This window comes from Octopus bimaculoides, chromosome 11 (assembly GCF_046866305.1).
Source record: "Octopus bimaculoides isolate indiv1 chromosome 11, ASM4686630v1, whole genome shotgun sequence".
NCBI classification, from domain to species: Eukaryota; Metazoa; Mollusca; class Cephalopoda; order Octopoda; family Octopodidae; genus Octopus; species Octopus bimaculoides.
In genome coordinates, this window is record NC_142938.1 from 36050031 (window position 1) to 36077825 (window position 27795).

General features: G+C 36.3%; 1 protein-coding gene across 3 annotated transcripts in view; it reads right to left on the minus strand.

Moving 5' to 3' along the window:
- LOC106876079 (G patch domain-containing protein 11) overlaps positions 1–27795 on the minus strand; it is a 73871-nt gene that overhangs the window by 15678 nt on the left and 30398 nt on the right. Inside the window, exons 1-3 of one of the 3 annotated variants that reach the window (XM_014924487.3) lie at positions 25919–26019; positions 4912–5141; positions 2388–2629 (exon numbers count right to left, since the gene is read on the minus strand). In XM_014924487.3, coding sequence (XP_014779973.1) covers positions 2388–2629; positions 4912–5141; positions 25919–25974 — 528 coding nt within the window. In that variant the 5' untranslated portion in view covers positions 25975–26019. Of the gene's footprint in view, positions 1–2387; positions 2630–4911; positions 5142–24107; positions 24478–25918; positions 26020–27795 lie in introns of those variants that run through there. The other 2 variants (XM_089359816.1, XM_052971697.2) reach the window with 2 other exon arrangements.

Sequence of the window (27795 nt, forward strand, 5' to 3'; positions counted from 1 at the left end):
TTGCTTGTAGTTAGCCTGTGAACAAAAATTAGACATTTGAATATGTCTAGGGTTAATTCATTTAATTTGAATTTTTCACATTCTCTGATAACAACCCCATCATAGGTGACAAAATCTTCAACATTTTTTTGACCAAATTCAAACATTGCCAGCAAGTATTGAACATGGAACAAATCTCAACTGGCTTCTTCGACAGAATATAGTTACTATATTTTTCATGTTTGGCAGGGGATAACTTTCTTAAAAGTAGTTGTACTTTTTTCTCATCAGACCAATTTTTACATTCTTCTTTGAAGACTTCTTTGTATCTTTGAAAATATGCAGAGAAGGTAATCCCTTCTTCTTTTCAATGAGTTCTGTAGAGACAAAAATAAATGGTAGTCAGATGACACAATATCAGGAGAATATGGTGGATGGGGTAAGAGATCCCAGCCAAGTTCATGTAACTTTGTTCAGATAGCCAAAGATACATGTGGTTGGGCACTGTCTTGTTGGAACACTACCCCTTTCCTGTTGGCAATCTCCAGCCTCAATTCTTTGGGGTTTTTTTTTTTTGTTCAATTTAGCCAGCTGACAACAGTACACATGGTCTGGTTTTGTGGGAGAAGCTCATAATAAATAATGCTTTTATGATCCTACCAATCACAAAGCATAGCTTTTTTTGCATAGATATTCATCTTTGGCTGCTGTTTTGGGGGATCCTTATGCAAACTTCAGGATCTTTTTTACACTAAGTTTTCATACACAATCCATTTTTCATCTCCAGTCATAAGTTGTTTCAAAAAAGGCATGCTTTCATTCTGTTTCAAAAGCATATCACAAATGGAATATCAGTCCAAGCAATTCTTTTCTGAGAGTTTGCAAGAGACCCATACATTATAGCGAGAAATGTATCCTAGCTTCACTAGGTATTCATGAGCTGTACTTTTAGAAACTTCCAACTCCTCTGCAAGTTCTCTAGTCATGATATTTGAGTTTTCTTCGATTTTACCTTCAAAACATCTTCATCCAAATTTGAAGGTCTTCCACTGCAGCTGTCATCTTCCAAACTAAACTCTCCAGCTTTAAATTTTGGAAAGCACCTTTGAACAGTTCATACACCTCCAGCAACATCACCATAAACTTCACAAATGTTTTGCAAGTCTTTGCAACATTTTCTCCTTTTTTAAAAAAGAAAAGCATTATAACACGAATATGAAATTTTTGGTTATCCATTTCAAGTGTCAATAAAGGGTAACTGGAATGAAAGATAAATCTATTTTTAGTCAGAAACAATAAGAGATGCACTACCACTTCAACAACTATGTTATGTTTCAGGTATGGTCAATGAAGTGTTAAAAGATTTAGCTTCAAAACACTCAGAACTTTCCAGACAACCTAATATATGGAATCTCTACCAACTCCTTTTCTGCATATTGAACATGACCAAGGTAATATTTCATCATAGCTAGACATGAGATTTAGCATGCCCCTGGACTGGCTCTTGTGCGGATGGCACATAAAAGACACCATTTCGAGCGTGGCCGTTTTTGTGCGGGTGACACATAAAAGCACCCACTACACTCTCTGAGTGGTTGGCGTTAGGAAGGGCATCCAGCTGTAGAAACTCTGCCAAATTAGATTGGAGCCTGGTGTAGCCATCCGGTTGCACCAGTCCTCAGTCAAATCGTCCAACCCATGCTAGCATGGAAAGCGGACGTTTAAACGATGATGATGATGATGATGATGATGCATCCAACTATAGCAAATCTTTCACAACAAATTTCATCTGATTCATGCAAGTATGGAAAAGGGAACATTATGATGATGGTGGTGATGATAATGATGAGTATTATTATGCTGTGTTTCTTTAAATGCAGCTGTACCTTATTCATCAGTATTTTCTGCAATGGTACTTATCTTTACAGTGTGACAATTATGATGCATTTTCACTCATCCAGTCTCTGCAGTGCTTGCTACTAAAATATGTATACATTAGTAGGATTACTGGCTTGTTCTTTCAGCATTACAAACAAGCTCTTTTATAGTTAAAAGGCTGAGTAGTATTCTCTTTTGAATCTGGTCCTTCCATATCATTTTTGGTGATGATTGTAGATTTAATGGATACAAATGCCTTCACTGCATTAATATGAAGTTTATCCTTCACAATGGTAGAAATCAACATGAGACAAACTGAAACCTCATGTAAACACTGAAACAGCTTTTCCTTATTCATGCTGGGCTGTTAACTTAATCAATTTCTTTTTTCTTAAGCAGCAGGAAACTCACTTTTACAAGTGTTAGGGATGTTTTAGGGTTAATAAGCAACACAAAAATAAAATCAAATAAATAATTGAGAACCAAAATCAAAATAAAGTTATTTTATGGATAAAGTTGAATCTACTTACAGCTCTGCCATCAAGTTCATCACAAACTTTTTGACTTTTTTCTAAGTCCTTTTCTATTTCCTTTACACTGAACTTGTCACTCATCCGTTGCATGAAGTTTCCTTGGAGCTTTTGATTCTTCCTTTTTACCATTTCTTGAAATTTATTTATTTCTGCTAATTGTTCTTTTCTTTTAGTTGCCAATCCAAGACCTTCTCGGTTACATTTTACTTTGATGGGGACTGGTTCTGAACGTCCTTGACCTTTAAAACAAAATCCAATAATATAATCAGCAATAGAAAGTGTGTAAGATGAGAAGAAATATATAATCAATTGATTTGGATCATATTACTGATTTTAATTTATTTTCCCAACTGGAATGGAAGACAAAGCACCAAACTAGAAACCAAAGTAAAAATTTATTATACATGGAAAGAAACACTAATTTAGAAAGTGACAGCATCGCAGTCAAGAATAGATTAAATATAAATGAGAAAAAAGACTAAAACCTTTTACCATGAAATAAAGAAATAACTTTAATCCTGATATTTCCACTGAAAAAGGTTTTATTCAAAGGTAAAGAGAAAGACAGAGATGTTTTAGTTTGTCAGAGTTCCTGTCTATATGATGGGGTTGAGAAGTGCTGAGACAGTGTTGAGACAATTAGGCGTTGAGAGCATGAGAAGTGTTGAGACAATGAGATTGAATTTTGCATGGCACAGGAACTGGTAAAAGTGGCTAGATTAGTCAATGTGCTTCATGCATTTTATGTCAGCTATTGATGGTGGGTTTGAATTGTTTTATGAGAGCTACCTCCTTAATTCACAAATACCCAACATTTCAGTCTGCATCTCTGAAAGTGAAAGTAATGTCTTGGCTGCAGCATTTATTCAGGTAATTTTTTCACTGATGAAGCATCTGTATGGAGATGTCCATTGATTTGGATGTATGAGTGCTGAAGAATGCTACCAATATAGTATCTGCTGCCTTGTGAGCATGGTAGATGATATGTATACCCATAAAAATATGTCCAGGTGGCAAAATAGACAGTCAGCCAACATGGTTATATCATATGCATAAGGAGACCATCTTTTATACAGATATTTTGGGCTTGCATGGGATAGCTGTATATCTAACCTTTATCTACATATAGCCTTGTAGACAGCAGAAGTTGCTTGGTTGATGAAGAGTTGTTTTATTTCTTTCACTTGGAAGATGTTTAGTAGCTGATAAAGGTTGCTGGGTAACCATGAATTTCCAGCATCCTTAAGAACTACTTGGTATGGCAAACTTCTTCAATATATAGTCCATCTTTTAATCTAAAAAAGCAGCAAAGCCAATGATTTACTATTACAAATGTTGCTATCTCTTTCTCTCTCTCTCTTTCTCTCACTCTCTCTCACACACACACACACACACACACACACACACACACACACACACACACATATTCTAGAAGATCGTCAGATCAAATCTCAGGCATTTGATTTGATGATATGTAGTAAGACTTGCTGACAATGTCAAATAAGTAAAGTTATTCAATATGACACAGTAATTCATTATTTAAGACCAGAGTTAGGGTTATGGTAGAACAATGCACTGCAGGCTAAGTCACTTTATGCAACAGTTATTGCTGATTCCTTGTATAGTTATAATTACATATTTCAGAGACAGAACAATTTACAGTTAAAGGGCTTCAGTCATTTCTGATTAAGTAGACATAAGACACTGAGGTAGCAAACAATCCAATATTGGTTATAACCTTTGAACTTGTATACCCTGCATTCCTCATTTGATCAGAAATCATCCTTTATGTTACCATGCAATAGCCACTTAAGTGGAGGTGCAGGAAGGCAATCAGCATATGTTATATTCTCTGCTCCAATTTTTACATGATCTGAAAATTTGATGGTTTTCTGAAGTAGGGTGAATGGACTAGAAACATTGCAGTGTGGTTAAGAAGATCACTTTGCAACCACATGGTTTTAGGTTCAGTCCCATTGTGTGGCACCTTGGGCAAGTGTCATCTACTATAGCCCAAGGCAGACCAATACCCTTCAAGTGAATCTGATAGACAGAAACTGTATGGAAGTCCATTGTGTGTGTCTGTCACACATGTGCATGTGTGCGTGTGTTCATGCATGCATGCATGCATGCCTGTCTGTCTTTGTGTTTGTCCCCCTCACCACTGGAGACACTGGTGTTGGTTTGTTTATGTCATCATAATTTAGCAGTTTGGCAAAAGAGACTGATAGAATATGTACCAGACTTTAATAAAACATCAGTACTGAGGTTGATTTGTTCAACTGAACCCTTTGAGGCAGAGGCCTAACATAGCCACAATTCAATGACTGAAACAGGTAAACAATAAAAGATAAAATTTAATAGTAGTTCTTGTAGAATTTATCATCCAACAGACTTTTTATTAAATAAAAATGTCAGTAATAAATAATAGTTAATAAATAAAATCTATGTCCCCAAATTTGAAATTTAAAATTTTTAGTCTGATAAACAAACATCAGAAAAGAATAGGGTATCAACCAACCTTCTTTGCCTAGTGACATTCCTGGTTTATAACCCATTTTCTGTAATAATGCAAATCCTTTGTTATCTTCACTGAGCTTTATACTTAAACCTTCTGTTCGCCTTTCTTTTTCACTTTCTTTCATATTCTTTCGTTTCAACTGGTTCTGTCTGTTGGCCTGTTTTGTTGCCTTCTCTACATGGTATTGTCGACTTGTTGCTTTAGACACAAGTCCTGGTCGTAAGTTAACACTAGAATGAAATCATCACATGTATTAATTGATTCATCTGTAGTCCTACATATGATAACATCCCATAACTGACTGGCCGATTAGGGCAACACTGGGAAATATATGTTATATAGTTATAAGTTTGTCTTGCTGCTCATTTCAATCTGAATCCATTCGAAATGACCTAAGGTCAGCTAAATCAGTATTTCAGAAAGAAGTTAGGGATATAGGTAAGTGTAATGAATCTAATGTTAAAGTTTAATATGTATGTGTATATACTTAAATAAATAAATAAATATATATATATATATATATATATATATATATATATATATATATATATATATATATATACTAGTAGAAACACCCACCGTTGATTGGGTTGAAAAAAGCTGCCAAAATTATATTATGAATATTGAAAGTTATTCACTTAGATTGTATTGAATATATACAAGAAATGACTGTCAACTTTCATGTAGAGAATAGAACTGTTTCCTTCTGGCCAATAGCATCATGGGTGCATATAAACTTTTGATCTATGATCTCTAGTATTTCAGTCTAGAAATGAAGCAAACATTGCAGACTTTGGCTTATGCCTAGTACAAGGTAATTAAGTAAAAGTTAGGGGAAAACTAAAAACATATGTACTATAATTTATTGAATTTAAGTATTACAACAAGCAAAAATACAAATAGCTTTTCAAAACAAATAAAAACAATATAATAATGCTATTAAAGTGCATACACAAATTTAATAGGAATACATAATAACAATCTATCTCTGAGTAGCATACTACTTACACAGAATAATGAAGGAGACAACTGAAGATCAAACATTGTAAAACATGAAAAATAGTCCATGAATAATTTTAAGAAAATGACTCTCCCCAGACACAACAGAATTTTGTTTTTAGTTTTCCTAGAACTTTCATTTAGTTTTATTGTGTCTGGGGAGAATCCTTCTGTCTTGATGTCTTATTAACACTCGCCAGTTCGAGTTCCACTCATTTGTTTTTTTTTTTTTCCTAAAATTTTTGTTGCTTGTTGCAATGTCTTCAATAGTTGTCGACTGTGTCCATTATCAGAGCTGCATTTCTGCTTGTTTGTTTGTTTGTGCGCTAAATTTCAACCTTTTATCACTCCCCCTCATGCATCTTCCTCCCTCAATATCTCTTCCATCTTTTTTCATTGATTTGATAAACCTAAAAACTCTGTCTGGGTTCTCATCTAGCCCACACAATCTCCCCTCAGCCTCCTTCCTCATAGATCTTGCAACCACCCTCTTTGCATGATTCTTCGTGTTATTAAAGCTGGCTTTCATTTGCTCAGTCCTATTATTACATAAAGCTTTGTGCGCCTCCTTCTTTCTTGCTATCGCATCCCTCACCTCCTTGTTCCACCAGCACATATCTGCTCAACCCTCCTATCTTTCATTCTTCCACACACTTCGTCACATGCCTTTAGTACCCCTTCTTTAAAAGACTTCTACAAATCTGGTGCAGCAATGCTTACCAACTCCTCAACTTTCTACTCAAACCTTGCTTTTGTTTCTTCTTCCTTCAGTTTCCACACCTTTCTCCTCTCAACCATTCCGTTTCTCACATACTTTTTAACTTTCCTCTTATCCAAGTCAGCAACCACCAACCTGTGCTGTAACTCCCCTGGTATTGTCTTTGCATCTCTCAGATACTTTCTGTTTTTCCTGCCAACTAACATAAAATCAATCTCTGACTCATTCCCTTCTGCACTGAAAGTTACCTTCCTTTTCTCTGTTTTCCTAAACCATGCATTCGCCACACATAACTCTTTCTCATCACAAAACTCCAACAGCATCCTTCCTTCCACATTTCTCTCCCCAATTCTGTTTCCCCCCATGCACACCCTCAAAGCCCTGGATCTATTTCCCAACATGTCCATTAAAATCACCCATGTCCCAAACCAATTCATCTACCTTATGTAAGTCCCACTCATTCGTCATTTCATCAAAGGACTGCTATTTCTCAGTGATCCCTCTTCTACTCTGCGGACGATACCCACAAATCACTCTCACCACTTCTTCCTCAAATACTAACACTAATGTCATCATTCTATCACTCTTTCTCCTGACCTTCACCACCTTCTCACAGATTTCTTCCTTCATTAAAACTCCCACACTTCCAGTCCCCTTGCTATTTCCTGACCACCACAACTTGTACCTTTTTCCCTTGACCCCAACTATGTCACCCTGATATAGTTTCCTGCTACCACCACCATATTTCCCATCCTTCCAGGCCTGTTTCTTTGCTGTAATGACCATGTTGACTACATTATTCCACCACCATGTCACCTTAGGTTGAGAAAGGGGCTTTGCATCAGCCATTTGCTTCTTCTACAGAACCATTGTCCATTCCCTCTTTGTTTTCTTTCCTAACTGGGCTGGGGTAGCCATTGTCTCCTTATCTTCCTCTTTAACTCTCCCTCTCTCCCTTTCTAGTCTTTCTTTCCTAGCTGGGTTACCTCAACAGCAAAACACTTCTAATCCTCTATTATACTTTAACCTCTCCCCACTCAAGGGTTTTGCTCTTAAAAGTTGCTTGGAGACCTGGCTGGTGCTAGTACCACATAATAAATGGTTGGTGTTACAAAGGTAATCCACCTGGAGAAACCATGCCACTGTGCTGGTTCCACATTAAAAGCACACAATACATTCTGTAAAGTGGCTGGCATTACGAAGAGCATCTAGCAATAGAAACCATACAAAAGCAGATGCTGGAACCTGGCATAGCTTTCTGTCTTGCCAGCTCTTGTCAAACTGTTCACCCAATGCCCAGCATGTTTACAGGTCGCAACCACATATATCATCATCATCATCATTGTCGTTTAACGTCTGCTTTCCATGCTAGCATGGGTTGGACGATTTGACTGAGAACTGGTGGACCAGGAGGCGACACCAGGCTCCAATCTGATTTGGCAGAGTTTCTACAGCTGGATGCCCTTCCTAACGCCAACCACTCTGAGAGTGTAGTGGGTGCTTTTACGTGCCACTGGCACGAGGGCCAGTCAGGCGGTACTGGCGACGGCATATGTGTATATATATGTAGTGAAACCACCTCTCTCACGGTTATATATTTAAAAATGCGAGCGTAGCAGGAAACAACTCTTTCCCGCCTCGCTGTGTCATCACCTGACTGACTTTTATTTTTGCGGCATTTGCCTCCAGTCCATTCGTGCCAGGACACAAACCAACCAACCGTAGCCACTAATAAGGTCACGTAAGAGAGTGTTTTTATGATGCTCTCTGGAGCCTCCTTGTACCTATAAATAGCCTAAATTATCCGCACCAGTTCGTCGCGGCTTCAGATCAGCTAAGATCTGGTCGTTGACCACACACGTAACACAGCCAGCCAGTTTTCCAGCGACGACATCAACAGCATCGTTCAACTTCCCCAGCGTCAACACGACTCTACGTACACAAGCTACCAAACAGCCACTGCAGCTTCTCAACCCTGTTTGTGTGATTTGCTCACCACGAAATTAACAGCCAGAACTCAACCTGCGAAGAACATCTGTATCAAGAATCCGGCCCGGCATCGAAGCCTCAACTGCACAACAAGTGACTTAGCTCTGCCTCAAGCCTTAACCTCTTATATACAGACCTACAATCCAACTGTGTACTTTAACTGAGAACTGATATTTCCTTATCCTGGTGGCTGGACTTCTAACGTACTTATTACAGACTCTTTTCTATCCTCTGTATCTCTTGCATTCACATACATATATTTATATACATACACTATTTTTGTTTACATGACGGCCTGTCTTATATTGTGTTTTATTATGTCGCATTCACACTCACACACAGACATACAGTTTAATGCTCCAATAAACCTTACTGTTATACATCTTTATCGGTTGCGTTTCTATCCTTACCTTACTGGCACTCCTTCGCATTTCACATACGAATTCTCTATGTTATAGTATTATAACATATCATCGTTATATTTTGTGTCGACCGTGCGACGCGTTAAAAGGAGCCTGTTTTCCATTCGTCACCATTTCTCCTTTGGTTCGCACAGTCGTTCTTACATATATATATATATATATATATATATATATATATATATATATATATATATATATATATATATGATGATGATGATATAATAAAGATGAATGTCTGTGTGTGTGCCTGTCGATTTATAGGAAGAAAGGCTACAGCATCTACATAAAAACTAAAAGTTAATTCTTGTGTGAAATATTCTGAGGAAGACAATGGAAATGGCCCTGAGTCTCTAGGTATTCTGCTAAGGGAGCTACAAGCCCTTTTCCAAAATGTTGCACATAGTGCTGTCCCCCACCCCAAAAAGTGCCCAGTCTAAGGGAGATAACACATACAAACACAAACTTGCACATGAATAAGCTACGCGAAATGGTTAGCAGTATTTTGTCTGCCATTACGTTCTGAGTTCAAATTCTGCTGAGGTTGACTTCGCCTTTCATCCTTTCAGGGTCGATTAAATAATTACCAGTTACGCACTGGGGTCAATGTAATCAACTTAATCCCTTTGTCTGTCCTTGTTCGTCCCCTCTATGTTTAACCCCTGTAGGCAATAAAGAAATAAATATGCAGAATACATACATATGTACACACATGCATACATATGTATATGTATACACACACACACACACACACTCTCTCTCTCTCTCACACATACATATGTGTATCCACATGAACGCTGACACACTCACATGTGCACAAACAAACAAACAAACAAGAAGAAATGCTGCTCTGATAATGGACACAGTCAACAACTATTGAAGATGTGGTGTGCAAGAGAGATGACTGCATTGGTATGGTCATGTGTTGCATATGAATGAGGACAGCTGTGAGAAGTGTCACACCCTAATAGTGGAGGGAACCTGTGGAAGAAGTAGACCCAGGAAGACATGGGATGGGGTGGTGAAGCACAACCTTCAAATGCTGGGCCTCACAGATGCAATGACAAGTAACCAAGACCTTTGGAGATATGCTGTGCTTGAGAAGACCTATTGAGTCAAGCGAAATCGTAGTCATGGCCGATGCCAGTGTCACCTGACTGGCACCTGTGCCAGTAACACATAAAAAGCACCATTCAAGCATGGTCGATGTCAGTGCTGCTTCACTGGCTCCCGTGCTAGTGGCATGTAAAAAGTACCATTCGAGCGTGGTTGATGCCAGTGCTGCCAGACTGGCTCTCATGCCAGTAGTATGTAAAAAGCACCCTCTACACTCTCAGAGTGGTTAGTGTTAGGAAGGGCATCCAGCTGTAGAAAGCTTGCCAGATCAGATTGGAGCTTGGCTTGCCAGTCCTCAGTCAAACCACCCTACCCATGTCAGTATGGAAAGCGGATGTTAAACAATGATGATGATGATGATGATGATATATATATATATATCATCATTTAACATCTGTTTTCCATGCTGGCATGGGTTGGACGGTTTGACAAGAGCTGGCCAACTGAAGAGCTGCCCAAGCTCCATGTATGTTTTGTCATGGTTTCTATGGCTGAATGCCCTTCCTAATGCCTACCAGTTTACAGAGTGTGCTGGGTGCTTTTACATAACACCAGCATGGGTGCTTTTACATGGCACTGGTATGGGTGTGTTATGACACCAGCACTCATGAACCTGCAAGATTAGGAATGCTTAGCTTAAGAGAGATGCCTGTATGCAAGAATAACCACGATTTTACTTAGCTTGATGTGTCTTCTCAAGCATAGCAAAGTGCTAGGAGTCTAAGTTCTGTCATCCCCTCTGTAAGGCCCAACATCTGAAGATCCTTTCTCACCATTTCATCCCATGTCTTCCAGGGTCTAATCCTTGCACATGTTCCCTCTATAATTAGAGATCAGCACTTCTTGATGCAACTGTCATCTTTTATATGCCTTATATGAGCATACCAGTGCAGTCTTCTCTCTAGCACACTACATCTGATGCCTCATATACAGAGTTTCACTGGAGATAGATAAGTAATATTTAATAAGGGGAGAGGGATGGAATAAAAGTATGGGGTCTGAAAAATTAATAAGCAGAGGTGTTGGAATAAAAGTGGGGGGGGGGGAGATCTGAAAAATTAATAAGTGGTGGGGATAATTATTCAAGACCCCAGAGTAAATGCTCATGGCAAGCAAAATTATGTATGGGTATGCCTGGCAAGTACTTGTGTATGAATTTAAATATGAAATAGAAGCAGCCCTAGTATATGTATCATTAACCACATACACATAATGTATATGTTTTGTGTATTTGCTGGTGGGCTGCTTTGTGTATTTGTCATGGACTGGCGAGGTCATTTGCCTCTGATCCTGTAGGGTACGTGATGTTGACAAGCCACAAAAATGGTGAAACATACGTTCACCACACTTAGATGGGACTGTCCATGATTCGGGTGTTTTAACATCTGGCACTTTGAAAGAGTATATACTCAACTGCACCAAAAACAGCCCACCAGCAAATACATGAAGCATATACATTAAGTATATGTGGTTAATGATATTTATTATACTAGAGCCGCTTCTATCTCATATATATATATATATATATATTTATATAGATAGGATGATAAATCGAATATTAATTCAATTTAAAACCAAGTGGCCTAGCATATAAAAAAAATCTGAAAATTCAGAAAAAATTGTATTACACGTGGATAAGGGATGACCACTAGGTGGACATCCAATATGCTAGAAAGAGGTCATCAACGACCCAACCACAAAGAAAAATAATGTTCTCCAGAAAAATTTCGCAAAACACCAGAACAGGACAAAATGAGAAATATACAGAATAAAGAGTTATCTATAGGCTGCAGTTTCGAACATTAACATTATACTTACGTAATAGTATCCATGTTCTCATCAGCATAGATGTTCTAGAACCAATATAATTTACAGAACTATATTGTCTTCACGAAACAAGACTTGCATATAGTTCAACCGATTACATTGGGGCTATTTTTCAAAATGCCTCAGCTCCGGCACGCAAAATTCCGGAAACAATTCTGCAGAGAATAATTCACTGCAGTATATGTTGCCAGTTGGAGAACATATATATATATATATATATATCATCATCGTTTAAAGTCTGCTTTCCATGCTATATATATATATATATATATATATATATATATATATATATATATGTGTGTGTGTGTGTGTGTGTGTGTGTGTATATATATATTTTACAACAGTATTGCTGGCATGAACAAACTTTAGGTTAGTTAAAATATGCTTGTAACATATTTCACCTTCTAAAGACAAATTAACTGAAGTTACCATGGAGAAAAAAATTTCTTTCTTATAGTAAAAAGGTGTGAAAACACCATATCTGTCCAATCCTGTTGGATTTCCAGAAGTATTTCTAGCTCTTTAGCCATTATCAACGGGAAATAATTAAGAAAGGTAACTCTGGGCAGACTTAATTAAAGCCCTAACATTTAGCATTTAAACCAGTCATATCTGGCCCACATATGCTACTTGTTCTATGTTCTAACCTATCAGATCCAAGCTTTCAATGCCTTTCTAAAAATATACTATCACATCATCAAAATTTCAAAGCTGTGAGATAATGCATGATTAATTAAAAACGATGTGCATGAAAAAATATTACATTTGACAGAATAATCTGAATGGTAAATGGTTAAGTAAAACACAGTCAACAGCATTGAGTGACTTGCACCGTTAGACTACCAAGTCAAAAAAATTACAGCAGTATCAGCACCAAGCAGTGTTTAGGCATAAATGAACTTTAGATTAGTTAAAATATGTTTGTGACATATTTCAACTTCTAAATGCAAATTCACTGCAGTTACCATGGAGTTCCCATTGATAACAGCTAAAGAGCTAGAAACACATATGAGAATCTGACAGGGGGAGCACTAGACAGATATGGTATTTTTACACCTTTTTACTATCAGAGAGAATTTTTTTTCTCTACAGCAATAGCATTGAATTTGCCTTTAGATGTTGAAATATGTCACAAGCTTATTTTAACTAACCTAAAGTGTGTGTGTGTGTGTGTGTGTGTGTGTGTGCATGTGTATTACCTTTTTCTTGTTTCTGTCATTGGATTGCAGCCATGCTGGAGACAGTCTTGAAGGATTTAGTCAAACAAATTGACTCCAGTGCTTATTTTTTAAAGCCTGGTACCTATTCTATCAATGTCTTTTGCATAGATGTAAACAAACCAATACCAGTTGTCAAGTGGTGGTGGGAGACAAAAATATACACAAAGACACACATATATAGATACACACACACACACAGATATGTATGTGTACATTTGACTCACTGCAATCAAGATTCAAACAGGTCTGAACCAGCATGATTATGTAACTTAAAAAATATAATTTTATTCCTGTAAAAAAGTATCTTGCAGATCGTTGTAGCTATGAAATGTAACACAGAGAACAACTTTACATAATATCAGGAGGACCTCAGAAAAAATCTAGCAAGGCAATTTGGTAATGCAGAATTCAAAAACCTGAACTCCAAACTGCACCAGCTGAAACAACTCACAGCTGCAGCAGGAAACCTAGAATATAAATGTACAGCATATAAATGGCAAATGCTCAATAAATTATTTGCTAGTGATCCCAAGTCAGTTTATTGCAGCTTATATGTGAAAGGCTCAATCTCTGTAAAAGACACCCCTCAAAAGGAAGGGTTGATGGCTAATGAAGATTCGTAGGGGGAACAAGTGATCAATTCAACAAACAAGTTGTATGACTAAAAAAACTGGAGCAAGACTACTGACAGCATGTCCAGGCAAAAGCAATAGAAATAGCAAAATATTGGAAACAGTTCTACAGAAAATGTCAAACAGGAGATCCAAAGGTGAGATCTCATATGGTTGTATAGAGGAAGTATCAAGGGTACACAAGAACTGCCCCAATAGTTATCAACTACAACTACTCTCATCATCTCCAAAAACAGCCAAACCACCCTTGCTAAAAATTACTGCCTTATAGCCTGTCAGAACAGCGTGTACAAATTATATACTGGGTGCCTCAATTTGTTCTTGCAGGGATCATTGTACCACCTACATTATAACACCTGAGCAAGCTGGAAGAAAGAAATGTATGTGTGTGTGTGTGAGAGAGAGAGAGAGAGAGAGAGAGAGAGAGTATGGATATATGTATGCATGCATGTATGTGTGATTGTGTGTATGTTCATAGCTCCTTGTCATGACATAACATAATGTTGTAAATGAAAGTTATTCACTTCCAGCTGTCTGCAAAAGCATGTCTGATCATAGGGAAATATTACATTGCTTGGAAGTAAGGGTTGGAATCAGGAAGAACATCTGGCCACAGAAAATCTGCCTCAATAAACTGGATGTTAAAATTATGATGATCATGTTACCCTAATTTCATAGAAACAAGCTGAGCCCTGAGGTTGATATATTCAATTTCCTTCCCCTCCAGATTTGATAGCCTTCTGCCAAAATTGGAACCCAATATTGCAAAATGTTTGATTCACTTCAGTATTTAAGTATCTTGTGAAGACCTACCTCATATTCATAGAATACACAATATTGTAATAAATATCATTCACACATGGCAGTGTATGAATAATATTCTTAAGATCAACATTTAATCACTCACAACCACTTCTAGGCTTTGTCACTAATTCAGATTTTACCAAATTTGATGATGTTTATACATTTTTAGATTGTTCACCTCCTAAGCTACATTTTGAGCTACAAAATATGAAATTTGATTCAATAGAAAAAAGGGTGAGATTTCAAATATGTGAGGTCAAAAAGGGGAGAATAACACCTGAAATCGACTTCAGGGATATACACATGACACTGCATACATACTTTCATAAATACACACACATATAAACACAAACACTCACATAAGTTACTTTTAAAATGCCCATGAAGGGAAACAAAGGTGTGACAAATACGTAGCTTTAAGGAGAGAAAAGGTAAGATGACAACAATTGATGATTCTTTCCTGCTGTCCATCATAAATAAACACTTACACACAGACACACACACATACATACATTTGTACATACATACATACTTATTGCAGAAAAGGGTTACTGAGGTTTAAAGTTTAATCATTTTCACCTAATCAGAAAACAGGATTTAGAAGCTGGCATATTCTGCATGATACTTGACTATCACAAAATGAGGAGGAATTTTTATCAAATAAATGAAAGCAAAGCATTACGATGACCAAAGTTGTGAGAAATACTGGAGTTTTAATAAGTTTTCTGTTTGCTTTTAAACTTTAATTCAATATTAAGAGTAGCATAATTTAGATTATTATTTCTTAGGGTAAATTGACAAGGGTTTTGCTTTCAGACAGTATGACTGGATTTTCAGAGTAGCAGGATTCAGATTTTTTTATTTTCAGGCAAGTTGACAAGAACAGTAGCTGAATTGCAGGCTTTATTTTTATTTTGCATGAATTTCAACTAACACTAACTTTGCCCTAACAAGGGCAGGTGACTGCTCTTGCCTTACGATGGATGCATTGGCTATTTTTGCATTTTTTTAAATTTTATATTAGCCATGGCTTTATTATTCATGATAGAATGCTCTTCTTACTATATAGTTGATATATTTTCATATCTCTTCTTGTTAGCTCTTCTTACTATATTTAGATATAACTCGTTTATTTCTGGATTTTATAATAAAATTAGTATTACATTAATATTCACTATCATATAGAAAATTATTTTTCATGAATTTTCACGCTTTCTTTTTTGGTGTGTTCATATTATGCACTTTATTTTGATATAAAAATTCTATATACAGGATCTAATATTTTTTACTATTATAATTACATTTCTCATTATCCTAAAAAATTAATTTTAAAGGAAATAGATATACAGGCAAGTTTAATTTAATTCAAATATTTTTAAACAAAAGAATATTTCTTAGTTTAATAGCACTGCCTGGAAAAAAATGGGGGATTACAATGAAAAATGCAGGTGCATGCATGTTAATATTCTTAAGTTATTACACCTGAAAAAGTGCAGAACAAGATTTCTACAGTAGAATTTGCCTAATTTGTCACCTCTAAAGGAAAGTAAGAAGTACTTACAATTAAAATTCTACTGTACTTAAAATATTGCAGCCGAGAATAGCATTTTAAAAATTAAAATACATTGTATTAGGTAAATTTGAGATTATTTATTTTATTTATTATGAGAATCTAAAAAACTAGTAAATCTTTAAAAACAAGGTACAAAAATAATCAAAAATAAATTTGAACAAAAAGATTTTCTAAAATCATGTCTTTTGATATATACAATTAAAATACTCATTTTATTTAGTTGTATCAAGTACAAACAATAAAATATGAAGTTGTAAATAATATTGTACAAGATTTTGTTTTTCACTTGAACTGAAAATCCTATTACAATAAAAAAAAAAAACATTGATTGCAGTAGAATGGTCATTAAATGGTTTCAAATCAACCATATGTTCAGTCAATTCTTCCACATTAAAAAACAAAAAATTAATCTGACAAATCATTAAGTAAAATTTATTAGTTGGCATTAATACAGTAGAATTAGCCTAATTCATCTTTGGCTAATTCGTTACTTCACCTAATTCGTCACTTTCAATTTTCTCCAAGGGATGACTAGTTAGGCGAATTCTACTGTATTTTTAAAAATTAATTTTATTTTATTTCATTTTTAAAATACTGCTTTATCCAAAAATAAGCCCATAGGCTTCAATACAGACTTAAATAATTTTGCTTAAATAATTTTTTTCTGAAAATAGTAAAAATTACTGGGGCTATACATGAAAAGAGTTTCTGAATATAAGCCCAAAGGCTTAAAATAAGATAGGCTTATTTTTAGCAAAACCCAGTAATGTTTTCATAATATTTGTTTTAATAAAATATACTAAATTTTAAAAATGTTATTCTTGGCTGCAATAAGTACTCTAAAATTTTAATTTTAAGTACTTCTTACTTTCCTTTAGCAGTGACAAATTAGGCAAATTCTACTGTAGAAATCTTGTTCTGTACTTTTCCAGGTGTAATAACTTAAGAACATTAACATGCATGCATCCACATTTTTCATTGTATTATACATATATGTTAGGGTGGCAAGCTGGCAGAAACGTTAGCATGCCGGACGAAATGCTTAGCGGTATTTTGTTTGTCTTTATGTTCTGAGTTCAAATTCCACCAAGGTCAACTTTGCCTTTCAACTTTTCGGGGTCAATAAATTTCGGGCCTTGTGCCTAGAGTAGAAATGAATATACATATATGTTTAATATTTTCTTCCTTATAATCTGATGTTTAGATAGAATAGAAATTTACAGTCAAGCTGACTCTTTTCTTTTCTATTTCTTTATGTATTTTTTAAATTTTGATTGTAATTGTATTTTGTCCTTATATCTATGGGTTTAGTTTTGTCTGTAAACTGCTGGGAGTGACACATCACTCAGGATATACGTTATCAAACTGAGTGAAATGAGAAGAGAAGCTAATGAAGAACTTATTTAAACAATCACCTGAGGAGGTGCATTTTACACCTTGAAAGTAAAATAGTGATTGCATAACATCTCACCTATGTACTACAGGTGTAAGAATACAGTGAAACAATTGTAGTGATTTTTAATAAAAAATGTTGTTAAATCCATTTGCTTTCATATATATATATATATATATATATATATATATATATATATATATATATATATACATATATAATGCACGCACACATACACAAACACACATATAATGTATTGAGGGAGAAATTAAGCACAAAGAGGAATTAGATGCAGTATGCTAGAGAGAAGACTGCACTGGTTTGGTTGTGTGGTTTGGATGGATACTGACAGTACCAATCTCTCAAAGTGGATGGAACTCGTGGAAAAGGGAGACCCATGAAGGCATAGGACGAAGTACTGAAGGAAGGACAACCTCAGGACACTGAACCTTTCAGATGAGATGACAAAGGGCCAAAATGCCTGGCACCTTACTGTACTCATAAAGACTAGTCCTCCACAGCAGAGGTGTTAAGGCCACTCCCGCTGGAGAAGAAGATTGGCCTGCAAGAGTCCTGTACCAGTGCCATGTAAAGTGCTTGTGCTGGTGCCAAGTTAAAAGCACCCATCACACACTGTAAAGTGGTTGGCATTAGAAAGGGTATCCAGCAGTAGAAACCAAACTAAATCAGACTGGAACATGGTGCAGCTCTGCAGCTTGCCAACTCTGCTCAAACCATCCAACCCCAACCAGCATGGAAAACAGATGTTAAAGAATGATGATGATGATATAATATACATATACTGTATGTGGGTGGTAAATTGAATTGAGTAATAACAATGCAGGGCTTGAGAAAACTTTTTTGTCTTACTGAGGATAAGAGAACATGCTAATACCATGAAAAAATTCACACAGTATATTCAGTAAAGTGGTTGGTGTTAGGAAGGGTATCCAACCATAGAAACCATGCCAAAATAATACATAGTCCTCCAACTTTTCAGATCTTGTTGGTGGCTTAGTGGTTAGGGTATTCAACTCATGATCATAATGTTATGTATTTGATTCCTGGTGGCACGTTGAGTCCTTGAGCAAGACACTTTATTTCACATTGCACCAGTTCACTCAAAAATGAGTTGCACCTGTAATTCAAAGGCCCAGCCTTATCACATTCTGCATCACACTGAATGTTTTTGATAACTACATTAAGAATATGTGTGTTTGTGGAGTGCTCAGCCACATTCACATGTGTAACTAACAAAATGACTGTTACAGTCTATACATAAAAAAAGGGCAGGTGTGGCTGTGTATTAAGATGCTTGCTTCCAAACCACATGGTTCTGGTTTCAGTCCCACTGTGTGACACCATGGGCCAGTGACTACTACTATAGTCTTGGGCCAACCAAAGCCTTGTGAGTGGATCAGGTAGACAGAAACTGAAAAAGACCATCATATATATATATATATCTATATATATATATATATATATATATATATATGTATGTATGTATGTATGTGTATCTTTGCATTTGTATTTGTCCCCTACCACCACTTGAAACTGGTGTTGATTTGTTTACATCCCCGTAACCTGGCAGTTCAAAAGAGACTGATAAAATAAATAACAGGCTCAAAAAAAAATACTGGGGTCAATTCGTTCAACTAAAAATATCTCTTCAAGGTAGTACCCCAGCATGGCCACAGTCTAATCACTGAAACAAGTAAAAGATAAAAGATTTAATCGATGCCAGCATGGAAAATAGACATGTGATGATGATGATGATGGACGATGACATCAGCAACTTGGAATGCAGAGATAAGCAATCCCTGATAAGTCATTAAGAAAATGAAACTTTGACTTGATCCACACTGCAAACCCTAAGATTTAAACACTTGGCTTACTTTCACACTATGAATATATGGATATGACTCCATCCACACAGTGATCTGTTTATCATCATCATTTTATATCTTGTTATATATAACATTGATGTATACACCTTCCTACTATCCCCTTTTCCCTGGGCACTGTCCCTGCACCCATACCACCCAGTCAAGTATTCCTCACATCACCTTACCTGCCACCTTTTAACAATCATCCCTCTGACACATATTACATCCCCTAACTCTTTATTTGCTACCAGTAACAGCCTTCCTTCCATCCCTCATTTTCTTTATTATCTCTTTCCATGTGCCTCCAGCTATTCTCCCTACCCACTCCTCTGCTATGTTTCATCTTAACACCTCATATTTCATCACATATCCATCATCATTCCCAATGCTCTCTCATGTCTACTACCACACCTACCCTCTATAGCTCCTCTATATATCTCTACATTTCCCTCCCAACCACTCCTATGCCTTGCTCATCATCTCCTCCCTGAACTATCATCTTTGAGCCACTACAATCTCTCTCGTCTCACCCACCACCCATACTATTTCCCATCAAGCTGCACTACTCCTGTGCAACACTCACAACATTCACTTCTACCTCCATCTCTAACTATTTGGTACACTTCCCTTACAGTTTTATAACTGCCCCTCTGCTCCTATTCTACTTCCCATATTATCTCTTGCTTCTTAAGGGTTTTGCTCTAGCACCCCATCACTATCATCTTACCTTTACCCAGATACCTCTAACCACCCTTATATAAATGTATCTTCTCTACAGCAAGATACTCTGCTTGTCCCTGACATAAAAACCATCCCTCCAATCAGTATGGTTGGTTATATGAAGGGCATCCAGTCAAAGAAACTAAGCCAAAAGTGAAATGTATGAGTAAGATGTAACCACCAACCTACCTAGAACAGCAGTAACTCTATGTAAGAACTGATGCAGATTGTGGAAATCCATCTCACCCTTGCAAGTATGGAAATGCCCTAATTTCATTTACTCTGCCCTCTTTTTTTCTTTGGTGATAATTTATGAAGCAAAATGTCTACCTTTATTATATGGAAAACTTGAATTGAGATGCACTGAAGTAAATAATCAACGAATTTTGAAACAGGATGACTGATTGGGTCTAGTTTCTTCTGAAAATTTTGGAAGAGAATAATTTGTTTAGACCTATAGTCAAGCAGTGTCACTTAATTTTTAACCTGACTAGTATTATTTTATATGAATTGGGATTGATATACATTGTAACATTAAAAACTACTGGAAAGCAGTTTTATAAGACATGTTTGCATCACATGCCAGTAACCTAAAAGCCTGATTTAGTATATACTGTAACACCTGATGCACTACATACCACTTAAAACCTGATCTTGTGTATGAGATGCAAGCTAATCTGAGAGAAAAGTGAATGTTTAATGAATTTTTTAAATAAAAGTGATAAATGGACCTAATATCATTAATTAATTTTCAAATCCATCATTAAGAAAGGCATAAAGCCACATAAATAAGAATCTAATTGTGTGCAATGAGTACCAATGTCACATCTATTTCTTCATTTTTGCACAATTCCACAGTGCTTCAACATGCATAAATGGATCAATGAAATGCAGGTTGTGATTAACCTTCAGGTACAGAAAAACCAATTTAATTGATGGTGTTGTATGACACCTAGAGATGGTTTAAAACTGTTGTTATTTGAAAAATATAATGTTGCAGAATATCTGGCAGCATTGCAATTATTTCATCATTTAGTGCAACCAGAAGACACCTAGATCTAACTTCAAAAACATCCAAAAACCTACATTGTGCCTGAGTGACAAATGTGCTCTCATCAGTTTTAACAGTGACACTGACTCACCAATTTGAAGTAGATTTTGTATAATGTGCTCTGTGCATATATCACAGCAGTAGTTCTAGTTCATTACAGTCTCTGATGCTTCCATAATCACAATGCTATACACACAATGATATGTGAGATTGTCAACCAGCACAGAAGGTTGTTTTCTTAAGAAAATCATGTCTGCACAATCAGGTCAAGATCAAAGTCATGAAGAAGCCAGAATTTTGTGTATTTAATGATAATCATTCTCTCTTCTGTTAACATTTGATACACTTAGGTAGTTAATAGCCATGTTTTACTCACATTGATTAGTAATGTAACCAAATTATTCAATAACAACAATGTTACACTGGATGTTTTAAATTATCAAGCCAACACTCTATTGTCCAATGTCTTAATCTTGTAGGAAACTCTCAGTAAGACACAAGTTTCGATTAGGAAGAATATCTTCCAGTCCAACATAGATAGACAGCTGTAACAGAGAACAGAAGATTGTTGTTGTTTAGCCCCAATCAAGCAGACCTATTACCAAAGATGCTCCATTCATGATCATTCCCTTTTTTAATCAGAAACTAATGGGTTGGTCAAAAAGTCCTTTTGGTCTTTTAAGCAGAAACAAGGTACAAGTTTTAAAACACAAAGAGATTTATTCGATCAGAGACATAATCACTGGTTCATTTTGATATTTTCTGCAACATTGTGGGCAGATCTATTATTCCCTGCTCAAAGAATTTCCTGTCTTTACAGGTAAAAAAAACTCTTCCAGATGAATTTTTACATCCTCTTCAGTGTTGAAGGTTTGTCTATTCAATGAATTCTGAAGAGACAAAAAATAGGTGGAAATCTGATGGTGCAAGGTGAAGTGAATGTAGTGTCAATAATGTTTGTTTTAATTCTCTATTTTCAGAGTGATCCCAAGCACACAAAATACAACCTGCCGCATTGTAAGTTCTCGTTGAACTACATTGAATTGCCATATATCTAACGGGTACACATGCACAAGGGATACACTGGAGTCAGCTATTCACAAACAAGGTACCAAATCTTTCCCTTGGTTTAATGTAGGCAGTTCCATCACAACTCATCAACAGAAATGCACAAAAGCAGAGATGAGGCACGTGTCCCAAACAGTTGTCATATTCATCCAAGTCCATCTGAATTGTCAAAGCCAGTACCATTTTTTAAGATGGACAGTGCCACACATCCAGAGGGCTAAGCCAACCACACAGGAAACAACATCTGAAACCCAACTGGCAACCCAATTCTGACATGGGCAGCAGGCCCCCTGACACCTCACCAGCCAGACAGACATGCTTCAAGCCAACAAAAAGCTTCTACAGTCGAATTAGGCAAGTGACCACCCTCTGAGTGCACTAAGTGTCACAGAGGTGCTCTCTCTTTAAGCCTATCCTGTGAATGTAGGCTATTTCCCTCCTGACACCAAGCTTTTGTGGACTAAGTCACATGCTTAGGGGGTACATCCATCAGCCCAGTAATCACTCACCAACAGTCTAGGTAGATCATAACTGCACTTAAACATCTGGTGTATTAAGGTGGGTGGTGCCACCAGGATCTAGTCAACTACTCACCAAGGGGCCATAAGAGGCACACCAATGTATTCTGAATGCACATTTTGCTGGTCAGGCATTACACCCAGTTAACGAGTCAAGGTCAGCAGAGTAAGTGGATCATAACTACACTTAAATGCCCGGTGTATTAGGGTGAATGATGCCACTGGGGTCATTGGGTCCCAGATCATTGGGTCAGTGGGGGTTATTGGCGGTTAATGGGATCAGTGGTCCCAGATCCAACTAGCTTCCAGTAACCCTGAAGCAGATCAACGGCAGCCAAAGTGGCTTCAAACGCCAAGGTGGTCAGATCATAACACGGGGGTAGCTCCAACCGTCACTATACCGACAGGGTGGGACATTTTCAATACTCCATGATGACCCATCAAAACTGTGAGCCCTGCTTTTACGACTTAGCCAGGTCGTCACATCGAGGCCTTGATCCGAAGTGGCTGGTCGTCACATGGAGGCCTTGTCTAAATTAATAGATTCCAGCGCTTTAAGTTGACTCAATGTGGAAGGACCACATTGGCATGATTGCCCCTTCCCAACACAGCTGCAACCACGGGTGGAAGGTAATGCAGAGCACTTGAAGTTTAGTGTTGACAAAAACTAAAGATTTTTTTTTTTAGGAAATGAATATGAAAACAAAAATGCCCGGAAAGCAACGGGGTGGGGAAGGACTTTGGAAAATTCCCAAATTTCACAAGATCCGAGTTTTTCCCTGGTAACTTTAAGGAAAATGGATATCTTTTAATGAGATTGTCTATAAATACTTTTTAAACTTTAAGGAAAATGGATATCTTTTAATGAGATTGTATATAAATACTTTTTAAACGGCATGCATTACGGATGCCTAATATGCCGCAAACTCTTTATTTTTCTTCGGAAAAAAGGGGGGGGGTGCGGAATTATTGGAAAATGTTTTTCTTTTTTTCGGTGAATTACAAAACACTTTTGCCACAAAACTCTTTTTGTCTGGAAAATGGGGGTTGTTTCTTTCTTTAAAATTTCGTTAAATTTTAACAAGTACACCTTTATAAAAATTAGTGGTAACGAAGTCTGGACAGGAGAGAGAAAGATGATACAAAATCCTTTAAAAAAACTACGTTAGAGAAAAATGATACAAAATCTTTATAAAAACCACGTTAGTGTTTGTGTGTATGTGAAACAAAGTATTATATTAAAACAAAATAACTTTTACATACCTCTTTAAAATCATTAGTTTTCAAATGGTATCCAATGTTTACACTTTTCTTTAGCAATTTTTCGTGCCGAAATTTTAATCGGGTATAAACTAATAAGTTTCAATTTTGTGTGGAGAGGGAGAGAGAGACACGTCTTTCATGTAATATACTTTGTGTAGCTAAACATCCAATGGCATAGCAATGTCATGTGTTAAATGGATCGAGTGACTGATTTCAAATATATATATATATATATATATATAGTAGAAGGACCTGAACCCTTCAAAGGGATGTTTAGCATCCAAGTTCCTGAGGAGAAGCCTAATTTGTGATTTCAAAAGGATCATATTTTCTTCAGCTACGAGGGAAAAACTCGGATCTTGCGAATCTTGTGAATTTTCCGAAGGCCTCTCCCCACACCCCCGTTGCTTTCCGGGATTTTTTGTTTTCATATTCGTTTCCTACACCTTTTTTGTTACACCCGTTATACTATTTTTTTTTCTTTTTGATTTCGTTTCCGGGTAGCGATGTCAACATTAACCAACTACAGTAATCTGTTCTCCCTTATTCAAGACGATCGGGTAGAATTTGGGGGATATTTGGCTACTATTCTATCAATTCAGACGACCAAGTAGAAGCTCTTCCGTTGTGATCTCCGATCGACAACTAAGAAAATGTACCGCAACACAAGCAGTATTAATATATAGATACTATTGTAATATGAGGGCCCAAAAATCAGGATGAGAGATAATAAAAGATAATTAAAAAAGACTGAAAACAAACGAAATTGGAAAATGGTACTATTACGTTACATAGTGAATTATTTTTAGAATATATCAACGATGAATTTAATTCAAATGATAAATTTGTTAGTAATACTCAGAACTTCATATACCCGTTAATTGACGTCTCCACCAATATGAAAACACCTGCAAAAAGTGTAAACAATCTTTCAAAACCATGTGTTAATTACACAAAAATGATACCCTTTAAGCTCAATACATAACGAGCACTTTCAACTGAATAAATATACATTTCTCCTTATAAATACTTTTCTTGTTAAATCCTTCGACACTTGTGGAACGGAATCCAGTATAACGACAGCACCTAATATTTGTGTATATGGATTTTAGTGAGCAGCAGAAAACCTGAGAGATTTTTCTATACTCATGTAATTCATTTTGAATTCATACCTTGTTGCAATCGACTTTACATTCTAGGGCTGATAAAATAAATACAAGCCAAATACTAAATTACATACTAAAGTAAGTACTATATTAACAAAGACGCACTCTACCCTTGTACTTGGTCTACGTCAATTCAATATTTTACTTCACGCTAAAGCGATCTCGCAATTGCATTTGGTTTCACTTTGTTGCCCAGATTACCTAAAGAATGATCGAAAGACCACCCCTCTGGTGATATTTAATAAAGTCAGTTGCATAATTTTACATAACCGTCAGTTTCTGTTGATGGATGGAACAGTGATATGTCAGTTGGTTTTAGCGATAGAAGTCAAACCAACTGACAAATATAAAAATGGATAGAACAAAGGCATTAAAACTACTTCAGTACAACGAGGAGGAATTTTAACATCATTAATTCTACTTTTATACACACAACTGAAAAAGTACATTTTTCCATATATAGAGAAGAGGTTTGGGCATAGTTTGTAAGTACCATGAACGAAACTCTAAACACTTGAGTCACTTCGTGTCTTTTGATTTAAAAAATAAAACGGGGAACAAAGAATGCACTGGGCTTGAAATTGTATCTGTTAACAGACACATCGTTATTTCAAAGAAGTAAAAGAATCATTATCAAACACATACCAGTTATCAACAAATTTATCAGACATATAATCATCTTCTTCAGTTTCTGTGGACATTTCTATATAAAAACAAATAATTTCAGAAATAAAAATAATGGCGGTGAATGCGGAGGAAGGGAGATAACTGTATTGTGAACACACTGCTGTGTATTTTGGATGTCTCAACCCCTCATCCAGTCTTTATTCGCCGACAATCTGTTTACATCGTTACCTAATCTTTATTCACCTACCATCTCAATACATGCCAGTTTCTGTATCTTCCCTGAATGAGAAATCTAAATGAAAAATCAATAACTTAGCTGTATTTGATAACATCACAATATAAAACACTTTAAAACTCAAGAGAATATTGTTTCCAACCCAGGGCTTCTATATGGGTTGATAAAAGATCTTCAGTTTTATTGAGGAGCCATCTCCACGAATTGCTTTTTTTTGTCTAAGATTACATGTGTCTTTAAACCATTGACTACTTTTATTTTCACAGAAACATACATCATGGCTTGCACACCAAACACTGCAGTCCCCATTCATCCCTACCTCTTTTAAAACATGGGAAATTACTCTACAAATTTGGGTAGTTTGTATATAGGGTTTGCTTTTTCATGTCCTGGAAAAATATAGTAAATTGTAAGCGCTTGATGCAGTAAAAAGGGATGAACCCACAACCAAGACTGAGATCAAATATCCTCAATGCAAGTCAAAGACTGCTCAATCACCCAACATTACCAAACTTTCAACACACATAATACAAAAGGGTTACGTTAAGGTCCAAATTGATAAAATACCCCTAAATGCAGAACAAAATAAATACTCAATGAGGAAAAAAATGGCACACTTTCAACATTTCATTTATAGCTTTAATAAGGCACACAGGAAACAGTATATGGTAGTACACACTAACCCCCCCCCCCACACACACACACACACACAAACACTGCATAGCTATAAACATAACTTAGTTAACAAAAACAAAACAAGACCTATATGGTTTCTCTTTACCTTTGTCATGGTATTATGTAGTGTTTCATCAATGCTGCTATGGTAGCTGGTTGAGTTAATGAATGAAAATATGTTTCTTGATTATGTGAAAAATAACTGAATAACACTAGCAAACATTTAATTGAAGTATTTATTACATTATTTACATTTGACGGATATTTGTCCTCATCTTGTTTGTTGTTAACGTTTCAGCTGATTTACCCTCCAGCCTTCATCAGGTGCCTTGGGGAAATTTCGAACTTGGGTTTTCATTCCTAAGGTATTTTTCGTTGTTGTTGTTGTTGTTCAAATGTAAATAATGTACATAATTCCTCAACTCTTAAATATAGAACTAAAGTATTTATTATTGCACATAAAGACAAATTGCATTGGCCATTTACAGTTAACAACAGCAATAATTACAGACTTGAGGTGGTTGATAGTTTCTGAAAGTATTGTTTCTAGAATAGGATGGAGGAAGTTCAGAGAGTTACTACCTCTGTTGGCAACAAAGGGACTCTCTCTCTCAGAGCGAAAGGTAGATTGTATGATGCTTGTGTATGAACAGTTATACTCCATGGTAACGAGATATGGGCTTTGATTGCAGAGGACATGCATGGACTACAAAGGAATGAAGGTAGTATTCTCTGCTGGATATGCAGCATCAATGTGCATGAACAACAAAGTGTAAATGTGTTGAAAGAAAAGTTGGGCATAAGAGCAATGAAATGCAGTATGCAAGAGAGGAGACTAGATTGGTTTGGACATGCAATGAAGATGGCTGCATAAAGAAGTACTGGTCACAGAAAGTGGATGGTACCTGTGGAAGAGGAAAACACAGGAAGACATGGGATGAAGTGGTGAGGACCGATCTCAGGATGTTGGGGTTCACAAAAGAAA